Source organism: Tupaia chinensis, unplaced genomic scaffold (assembly GCF_000334495.1).
Source record: "Tupaia chinensis unplaced genomic scaffold, TupChi_1.0 Scaffold000425_1, whole genome shotgun sequence".
Taxonomy (NCBI): domain Eukaryota; kingdom Metazoa; phylum Chordata; class Mammalia; order Scandentia; family Tupaiidae; genus Tupaia; species Tupaia belangeri.
The window spans coordinates 2395216-2406340 of record NW_006159930.1 but is presented as its reverse complement, the minus strand read 5'-3'; the positions used below and the strand labels follow the sequence as shown (position 1 = coordinate 2406340).

Genomic DNA, 11125 nt, shown 5'->3' with positions numbered 1-11125 from the left:
AGGGTTTGAAAATGTTGGCCACCTTTTCCTCTCAGAGAGATACTGCAGCTTCAGCTTGGAGCTAGAGGAAGTGTTCTTGGCTATACTATGCTTACAGTGGAGCTACTTTCTTTCTTTAGAGGTTTTTGCCTTAGGGCACATGTGCCTGCTGAAGAAAGAGATCTAGACAGCGAAGAGAAAGAGAAATCACTCCCCAGGGAGGATAGCCACCTTGCCATCCCTTCTCTTCCATTCTCCTTCCAGGATCTTGAGCATGCACACTCACCAGTGTGAGTCTGAATCGACTGGGTCCCGGGGTCATACCATAATAGACCATGTACAGCAACATAACTGCTATGCCATCTGCTAGGCCCTGGAGTTTCTGACGCATAGAGCAAGAGACTTTGAGAGGGAATGGGTTATGACTCAAATGCCACAGACCTTTTCTATCAAGGTGTATTAGATATTTCTTAAATAAAACTTTATCTGTTGTATACCCTTAGAACAATTTTCAGATGCTTAAATGTGAATTTGTAAATTATTTTTACCAATTTTTTTTTTCCACTGGGAAAAGGATCTCTGGAGCTCCCCATGCTTCCATTATGGAAATCATTTCTCTGCTGCATTGATTTCAATAAATAAATAAATAAATAAAGGAAGAAGGGGAATAACAAACTGAAATGTCTGATGATATGGGAAATAGGTAAATAAATTATAGTGTTGGAATACAACATGACTCACCTATTAAATGCCTTAGAACCACATGTATTGATCAGGATCGATCTCAAAAATATAATACTAATCTTTAAATTTTATTTTTATTTTTTAGAGATTTTTGCTGTAGTGCGTGTGCTCTCACCAGAGAGACAGAGACAGAGAGACAGAAAGTGAGAAATCACTCCCCAGAGGGGATGGCCAGGCTGCAGTTCCTTCTCCTCCATTCTCCTTTTGGGACTTTGGGCACACACACATGCCCCATGTGAGTTTTAAGGCACCAGGTCCAGGATTCGAACCACGGTTGACTATGTAGGAATCCAGCAATGTAACCATTATGCCATCTGCTGGTCCCATAATACTGATTTTTTAAAAAATTGTAGAATATTTTTTTTAAAAAAGCACATAAATATTAGAAATAGGTGGATAAATAATGGCTGTAGTAAAATATGAAAATGTGAAGTGGAAAGATACTAGCTAAACTTTGAGTAGTATCTCTCTCTGAAATTTGGAACTATAGAAAGAGACTTCAATTCTCTTTGCTTCATTTCTTAAAAACAAAACAAACGAACAAAAAACAGAAAAAGATTTTAAGCAGAATGTGCATCTCTATGTTGAGTCCAAGAGACTGTTATTGTGTGCCAGAACTAAGCCTCATGTTTCCAGGATCTAACAAATGGTGGGACGCTGGCAGGCACCCTAGGATGGTATGGATAGTTGGAATCCCAAGGCCTAATGCTCTTGGGGCTTGGGAAGGGAGCATCATGGGACAGACTGAGACAGTCCTCCAGGAAGTGTTCATCACACACATGCTATGGACTGTACTCAGTTCTAGCAACTTAGTGCCATGCTTCCTAAGCTCCAAAGCACTGTCAAATGCAGAACCACGTTTAGATGTGTTTCAGGTGGATGATTCATTTATTCACTTCGTACTTCGTACCTAACCTGTTTCAACTGCAAGTGGAGACTAAAGATAATCTCTCCTGCATAATTTTGTCTAAACGACACAATTTATGAAAAGGAGTGCAATACCTGTAAATAATGAGAGCTCAAGAAATGTTACCTGCCACAGTCACAACTTTCCCAGGCACTTTCCCATCACGAGGTGAGACCGTGATGGAAGACACCAGCTCAGATGTCTGCAGACTCTTTGATACGTTGCAACTTTAAACCCAAGAGCCTTAGTGGCGTCTGAGAAAGACGGGTTTTCTAAATGGAAAAGAAATCGCTTCTAGTCTGGCTCTTTCCAAGACCTGTGTGGATTCTCTCGGAATGAAAGGCTGAGTCCTGGCTTCTTCTCTGGCAGTGCTGTGATGGGAGGTACGAAGGGCGGGGCATTGCTGGTAGCGTGGTGTGGCGGAGGCGTGGCACTTGCGGGTGTACACAGTGGAGGGGCGTGGTGTGGCGGCTTTGCTAGGAGGAGGCGAGTTTGCTGAACTTGGGAGGGTACTGAAAAGACCCATTGCCTGCTCGGACCGCTGCAGAGCGAGGGGAGGTCTGAAACATGCTCGCTGCAGTAGGCTCCCTTCTGGCTGCCGCGCGGTCCGTGCTCCATCTCCGGACCCTATTGCTGGGCGCCACCTCCTTTCTCTGTTTTGTTGTCTTCCTCAAAATGCGGCTTCCAAAAAATTATCCGCCAGGGCCCTGGCGTCTGCCCTTCTTTGGCAACTTTTTCCAGTTGGACTTTGAGATGTTTCATCTGCAGCTTCAGCGGGTAGGTGTGGACGAATGCACCCTGGCCCTGATAGGCAGGACAAGGGACATCCTGGGGAATGGGTCGGTTGGATGAGTGGCTAAAGCACTGTAAACAACCCTTGGAATGTCATTTTCATTATCAGTCAGCAGGTGTGATTCTACCTGAGCTTACTAGAGGTGGTATATTACTAAATGCTAACTATTTTTTTAAGAATTATTTATTAAATTTTATTATTATTATTTTTTAATTTGCCTGGGGGGGGGGAAGAAAGTGAGAAAGCAAGGGGTCAGGTCCAGGACTCAAAATGCTATTGATATTTAAGCCTGCAAGGTGTGTTACTATCTTTTAAACTCATTTACATGTGTGTTATCTTTAGCTTTTTTTTTTTCCTGAGGTTTTGCCTTAGGGCCTTTGGACCGGGGCTGGGGGAGGGAGAGAGAGAGAGAGAGAAAGATTATGAGAGGGAAAGTGGGAAAATCACCCCCTAGGGTAGATGGCCACAGCAATCCCTTCTCCTCTATTCTCCCAGGATTTTGGCCCCATGGACCCAGTGGCATAACAGCTATTCCATCTGTTGACCCCAGCAAATTGTGTTATTTTCTTAAACAATATTGGAACATCTTATTTATAACCTAACTATATTACCCTGTTTATATTATTATACTTTACTTCTAGGAGGTTCCTTTCTCATATGTGAGCCACCGATAATACTACCTAAATACTCAACTCTCAGTCTGATTACTCCCACCACCATGACAAGTGGGGCCCCTTGCCTTCAGCCTTTTCCTCCTGTAATGCACTTTAACTAGAAGAATTATTGCACTTTATTCCATTTTTTTGTTTGTTTGTTTGTTTCCCCGGTCATGTACACTGTCCAGAGAGAGGAAGAGAGAGAAACCATTCCTCCAAAGAAGTGTGCTCACACCACAATCCCTTCTCCATTGCTCCATCCTGTCGGGATTTTGTGTACACACACACAGGCCAGTGCTTATTCCAAATCACTGAGCTGGGACTCCAGCCACATCGACCCTGTGGGATCTGGCTTCCTTAAACCACTAAGCCACAGCCTGGCCCTTATTTTATTTTATTGTAATATAATTTTAGCTGTCAGAAGATGCATACCCTTTCCAAAGACAGTCAGAGAGGGAGAAAGTATCCTCTCCTGGTGCATGATCTCATGGCAGTCACTTCCCTTCATTTCTCTGTCCAGTTAGAGTTTTGGGCATGACCAGTGTATTTTCCAAGTCAGTGGGGCTGGGATTTGAACCACTGTTGGCTCTGTGGGGTGCAGGTCCCTTTACCAATAGACTATGACGCTGGCTCAAAGTAATAATTTTAAAATGCCATTCCTCTGATTTAACTTTCTCAGCGCCCTCCCACCGCCTCCCAAACAGGATTCAGCCCCCTTACAGAGTCTCTTAGAACCTTTTTGACCCAGCCTCTTCCCACCTATTCAGAGTCTGTCACCAGCACTTCCTAACTCTGTAATTTTCAGATATTGAACCCTTTGTCATGAATCCTCCCCTATCTGATTTCCTGCTACTCAGTACAGGTAATCTGACAGGTGGTTGTAGAGATTAAGTAACACAGTATGTGGTCAGCATTTGCAAGCTTAGAGTTGTTGCACAATCAGTACTAGTTCCCCTTTCGCTGCAAATGCCTGGAGTATATTCAAGTATAGATGAATAAGGTTTTATCACACTATGGGAAAAATACCCATTGAGTAACACTAAGTGACACAATTAGTCACGGAATTTGAAAACTAGGCCCCTAAACTTGTGCTCTTTTTTAAGAAATGTGTTCTTTAATTGCCAAGTTTGGGGAGATTTTTCTGTTATCTTTATGTTAGTGACTTCCAGTTTGATTCCATTGCTGCCAGAGAACATATTTGTATGATTTTAATTTTTTTAGATATATTAAAGTTGATGTAGTGACAGACCATATAGTCTATCTTGATAAATATACTACACATGCTTAAAAAAATACATCCTATTATTCTTATCTGGAGTCTTTTATACATGTCAGTTAGATCTTACTGGCTAACAGTGTTGTTTGGGTCTTCTGTACCTTGTTGACTTCTTATCTACTGATTCTCTCAGTTATTGAGAAAGGCATGTTGAAGTTTCCAAAAATAATTCTGAGTTTGTCTATTTCTCCATTCAGTTCTGATAGTTTTTCTTTAATGTATTTGGAAGCTCTATTGTCTTATGCAAACACATTTAAGATTGTCTGGGCCAGCTTGGTGGTTGGGGGAGCTGGATTCTACATGGCCAACCACATGGTTCAAACCCATCCTTCCAAAAATGCATGCCAGGCATGCCCCAAATTCTGAGAGTATGGACAAACATAGAAGACATAATTGCAGCATGATCTGAAGAACTTCCTTTAGCCATTTTAGAACAGATTTGCTAGCAAAACAAAACATTCTCAGCATTGGTTCACCTAAGGATGTCTTCATTTCCCCTTCCTGTCTCAAGTGTATTTTCACTGGACATAGAATTCCACGTTGATGATTTGTTCCTTCATTCAACTTTTAAAATGTCATGCTACATCTTTCTGACCTCTGCAGTTCCTGAGAAATCTGTTATTTTAATTGTCCTTGTAAGTAATGAGTTTTTCTTCTGTCTGCTTTTAAGAAATTTTCTTTGGTTTTAGTTTTCAGATTATTATAAGTATTAGTGATGATTTCATTTGAGGTCTCCTGTTGGAGTTCTTGAATCTGTTGGATTGTCTTTTGCCAAGTTTTGATGGCCATCCAGCCATTCTTTCTTCAATTCTTTTTTTTAACAACACATTATTTTTCCTCTCTTTCTGGGACTCTTGGACACTGGGCCATAAATGTTGGATAGCCTCTTATAACATAGATCCTGAGGCTCTGTATCTATTGTTTCCTATCTATTTTTCTATGTTATTAAGATTGAATACTTTCTACTGATCTGTCTTAAATTTCACTGCATCTTCCATCACTACCACTCTGCTACTGAGCTGTTCTATTGAGTTGTTTATTTGAGTTATTATATTTTTCAGTTCTAAAACTTCCACTTGGCTCTTCTTTGTATCTTCTATTTCTTTGCTAAGGCTTCTGTTTTGGTTGATTATTGTAAGGTTGTTTGTCATTGGAACATTTTCACAACAGCTACTTTAAAATCTTTAATTAGCCTATGATTCCAAAATCTCTGTCATTTTAGAATTGGTGTCAACCTATTCAAATTGAGATTATTCTGGTTCTTGATACAGGAAGTAAATTTCAAACGTTTCTTAGACATCTTGTGTATTATGGAGACAGACTTACTCTAGATACTATTTAAATCTGTTACACAAGTGAAGAGCCTGTTTAGGTTCTGAATGCTCGTTTCTGTCAATTTAGGCCATAAGGTCTCTGCAGGGCTATTCTGGTCTCACTTTGTGTTACCCACCCCCACAGGAGACCACCCCACATTCTTATCACTGTGGACTGGAAGAAGAAAGATGAAGGTGAAGGACAGCAAATCCCTAGATAGGGTGACTTCTTTCTTCCTCGGTGGGGGGAATGGAAGTCAGAGATTCGCCCACATCTGCTCTGCAGGGGTTGGCACCTCCTTTTTACTGTAGGAGGAGGGTGGAAATCAGAATTCTGCTCCCTAGCAGAATGCTATCAGAATATTCCTGCTCTTGGGAGTCTCTTTGCTCAATGTAAGTGTAGAAATAGACTCATCTCACAGATTCAGAAGGGAAGACACCACCTTGTTACTGAATAGGCAGAGTGACAGAGAAGGTTCCACCAATGAACTCCACTGTTGCAGCACCCCTTCCGGCACCATTTAGGATGTGGCTAGGTCCCATGTGTTTTATCCTGTTTGCCTTCAGAACAGAGAGATAAAAAGGATAAAAGATATTTATTCTGTTGGTGTTTCCTTTTCCTAGTCTTTTGCTAGAATGAGTAGACTTTTCTTAAGAGTTATTTTTGTCTCTGTCGGTTAGTGTCATAATTAGTAGAAGTAAAACAGTAATTTCATTCCGTTTTCTCTGGAATAAGAAGTTTGATCTGTAGCCTTGTTTAACTATAAGATAGACGTGGTTCGAGAAGTTAATGACTTTTCCAGTATCACAAAACTGGCTACTGATTAAACAGACTAGGATCTTATCCCTGGCCCAGTAATTTTCCATCACACCGTTAACTTTTATTTTACATAAGTTTTCATGTTTGTGTTTCTGGATGTAAAACAAATGGAGTTAAGTGGTGTAATTTAGTTATAATTAAATTTACATTATTACATTCAAAAAACATTAAGTGCTAGGTAACTATTCAGGATCAGGATTTGTATCTTTATTTTCACTTCATCTTTATGATAGACACCAAGTTAGGTATTATCTGGCAATATTTCCATTTTAAAACTGTATAAAGTGTCTGGAAACAAACAGTAAGCTTATGTGCCCATATTACTCAGATGGATAACGGCAAAACAAGGTCTTCACCTTAGACTGTTAGACTTAGATACCCATTCTTTACTTATGCTATCCAATTTTTCATAACATAGTTAAAAGATAATTCACTTTTTCATACCATTCAACACACACTTCTTAACCACATGCCAAGCCCAACACAAGACAGTATGTGATGAACTGTACAGTGCAAATCCTTGATAGCCAAATGAGATATCAGGAGATGAGATCATTGTGAATGGAAAACCCAGGGGATAATCTTTGTAGAATGTTAGAATAAATTGGACTGAACTTTAATAGGATGTTTGGTAAGTGGCTAAGTGGAGTTAAAGGACAGGAAATTTTTAAACAAGAGAAAATGCCACGAACGAAAACATACCAAGACGATAACAAAGAGACTTGCTTGTTTGTATGGGATGAGAGGAACCTCTCCCCCATTTCCACAATTTACTGTAACTCTAAGTCTTATTATAGGCACATTTATGTGATGGGAGAAAATCTTATTGAATTACAGTGGCAAAATGGTAGATCGGATTAATACATGTATTAGGATACATATCAACCTGCTTCTAACAAAGTGACCCCAAAATGCAGTGATGTTAGCAAGACTGAAATTTATTTCTCTCTCACAAAGGAATTAAGAGGTAAGCAGGGAGTCCTGGATAAGGAGATCACTTTGTACCACATATCAGCCCAAAATTCCAGTTCCTTCAATATCGTTGCCCCAGTGTCCTACGAACATCATCATATATGAGTTCTGGCCCCATGCAAAGGGGAAAAGGGAAACGGTGAGCATGCAGCCTTCATTTAAGGATGTGACCCAGAGGATTCACACACAACCTCTACGCTTGTCACATTGGCCATGCCCGGAGTCTAGGAAATGTGACTTTTGGATAGGAAGTCGCGTGGCTAACTAATACTTAGGGAGCCCCATCAGTCAGAAGAAGGAAAGAAAAATACTGTCATCTTTTTATGTAAGGAGGAGACTTACAGAGTGTGTTGAAAATATCCAAACTCTCTGCCTCCTTTTCTAAACACTGGGACTATTTTATAGGATTATTATAAGAATAAAATGAGTTAATGAGTATCGAGTAACTTCCCGGATACCTAGTACATAGTTGATACTTATTTCTATATTTTCCACTTTGCCACCTTCTTTGAAAGTTTATGGCAACAAGCTCAAGAAAAGCCAGTGGTAGGTTATATGCCACGCATCATCTCTCAGACATGGCTGCTGCATGGGTCCGAACAACCCTCTAGCTGGTCTCTGCATTCCAGTTCCTTTGCCCTCATTGCCAGTCTTCTCTAAAATATACATCACTTATAATAATTGTATTATTAAATCTAGTCTTATGGTCACTTATGACAATACTAAAGATGGGAAGTAGTAGTATTTCCCATTTTATAGATTTAGAAAGCAAGACACAAAAAAGCTAAATAATTTGCCCCAGAATCATACAGAAAATAAGAAGCAGAACCTGGGATTCAAACAATCTTGTAGGACTCCAAAATCTAAACTTGTAAGTATTCACTTATGTCACCTTTCTTACTCAAACATCTTCAGAATATAATTGGAAACCACACAAATTCAAAATATTTCGCCTGATACTCTACTGAGTCTACCTCAGTCTGCTAGATTACCTGCCAGCTTTGTCTCCCATCTCACTAGTCAACTGAGAAGGTACACTTTCTTGGCCTACCTGGCCCTGTGTATTCTTACGTGCTTTCCAACTTTCCCCCATCATATAATTTATTGTGCAGAATGCTGATAAAAACTGATTCTTTATTTGCAGTGTTTCATTAGGTCACGAGCTTCTTGAAGTTAAGGACTTGTTAAATCTCCCAGCACTTGGCCGTGACATACTACATAATCAGTGGTCTTTAACTAATGAACCTGGTGTTCCCAATCAACCACACTTTCCTGTCTTTACATCTGTGTATGCTGTTCCCACACTGAAAATGAATTTACCTTCATGCTACATGTAATTTTGCTAGCACCCTGACTTTCGTTTGAAATCTGGTTCAGGGTCAGACTTTGGCCTGGTGGTTAAAACCACTGGATCTCACTTGGCTAAATGCGTGTTTGAGTCCCAGACCTAGCAGATTGAGAAACGCATTAACAGGGTGTGTGCATGGTGCCCAAAATCCCAAAAGAAGGGAGAAATGGAGGAGGCGGGATCACAGTGTGACATCCCCCATGGGGAGTGTTTTTTTACTTCCTCTCTCCAGTAAGCACACATGACCTCTAGCAAAATTTTAGGAAGGAAAATCTCTTTCAAATACTGTCAATAAATAGGGTGAAAAGCCATCTCTTACAATAGCTTCATGACCCTTTTTTGTTGTTTTTGTTTTGCTCTAAGGTACATATGCTTTCTAGAGAGAGAAAGAGAGACAGACAGAAAGTGAGAAACACTCTAGGGGAAATGGTCATGCCACGATCCCTCTCAGGATTTTGGGCATGCACGCCACCAGATCCAGGACTCAAACCTCAGATTTGGCCATGAGGGATCCAGCCACCTTAACCACCACACCTCATAACCTACCCACTTTACATCCCTTTTTACAAGCATTACAGCATATGTTATTGTCAGGTGGGCATTGCCATTTTTTCTGTACAACTTCCTTTAAGAGACTTCAACATTGCAGAAAAACACTGTAGCATGTTGATCTTGGTATTGCCTCCATATATAACATAGATATACCACAAGGTGCCTGACAACTCCTAAGCATCTCATAGAAACCCAGTGAATTTAAATTTGATTTCTAAAGACTATGCTGAGAAATCTACCTAGCCCCAAGAACCATCTGGGAGTCCATTATTCCTGCCAGAGTTCATGGGCCCCAGAGGACAAGTGGACTCATGAAACTGCATCCATCAGTGTACTCATGTGCATAGGATTTTTCCAGAGAGCAGATCCATAATATACGCTAGATTTTCAAAGGATTCTATGACTTGAAACTAAGAAGCACAGTAAAAAAAGCTTTATTCCTTATTTCCTGAGGGTTTTCCCCCCTCTATTAGATAGAACTGCTCTTTAACTATGCAAAGAAGCTTCAAAAATGCCTACCCATTAAAACAACATTTTAAAGTACAGGTTAGCGAGAAGCCGAGGGCCAGCCATTCTGTCAACCAGCCTGGAGAAGCCATGTTTACACCTCCTCCTGGTGCAATACCCTCTTTGGACCTGGCCTGTAAGTGCCAGGCAGCTGCCAGGAACTCCAGAGCCATGTGGATCCGCAACAAAGGACACTTCCAGGATGGAATCCAAGTCAAAAATAAAAAAATTTTTTAAAAAATAGACTTTCTTGGAAGTTTTCTGAAAACTGACAGAAAACTAGAAAAATCCAAATATAACCCACTTTGGGGAAAAGTGTTTTACCTTGACTTACCTTCTGTAGTTTTATCTGAAAAACTCCAAATGGATGTTAAGGGTCTGGGATGGCAAGATGAAGAATTTCTCAGCAAAGATATCTGTTAGCTTATTTCAAATAAAAAGAAAGCTGTGTTTGTACAAACCTTGGGTCGAGTTTCTCCCGGTCCAAGTCCAGAATCTGCATTTACTGCAGAAACTACTTCACATCATCTCCGTCATGACGGAACTTCATTTAAGTCTCCAGACACAGTATGTCTAAGCAGAGGAAAATTATCAGTGAAAAAGCTGTCAAAGACCATGACTTTATTCCTTCAAATAGCAATGCCTTATCATGGAGAGTAAAAATTGTTCATATTGATGATATTGACACAACATTGAGCAAAAGAAGAAAGAGTTGTAGTTGTGTTTTGTCCCGACCCGGGGGGACAGCCAAACAGGTTTCCTGAGTGAAGGAGTGAGAGCCGGGACAAGCGGCGTAGTGTTATAGCACGGAGACGACAGTGTCGTCCGTTTATTGTGGGCAGCACGGTACAGCACAGAGACGACGCAGTGTCGCATCATCTACTGTGAGCAGCACGGAGACGACACGGTGTCACAGCTCTTCAGGGTCGTCCGGAGACAATGTAGTGTTACAGCTCTTCAGGGTTGCCCAAGTCGTCTGGAGACGATGCAGTGTCAGCTCTTCAGGATCTTCAGGGTCGTCTGGAGACTATGCAGTGTTTCAGCTCTTTAGGCTCTTCAGTTGTCATCTTCCTGGTCGTCGTCGTCATCTCGGTCGTCTGTGTCGTCTTCTCGGTCATCTGTGTCGTCTGGCTACTGTGGGCCAGGCATCGTGGTTATATACACTCTGGTGGGTTGTAAACGGTGGGTCGTGATTGGTTGTAAATGGTGGGCCGTGATTGGTTGTAAACAGTGGGCCGTGATTGGTTGCTTTTGGACC

The 11125-nt window shown here is 41.0% G+C and overlaps 1 protein-coding gene across 2 annotated transcripts in view; it reads left to right on the top strand.

Moving 5' to 3' along the window:
* Positions 1-2090: 2090 nt before the first annotated feature.
* LOC102490783 (cytochrome P450 2J2) overlaps positions 2091-11125 on the top strand; it is a 31586-nt gene continuing 22551 nt past the window's right edge. For both annotated transcript variants that reach the window (XM_006154915.3, XM_027774372.1), the window contains exon 1: positions 2091-2407. In XM_006154915.3, the coding sequence (XP_006154977.1) occupies positions 2198-2407 (210 nt within the window). In that variant the 5' untranslated portion in view covers positions 2091-2197. The remainder of the gene's footprint in view (positions 2408-11125) is intronic.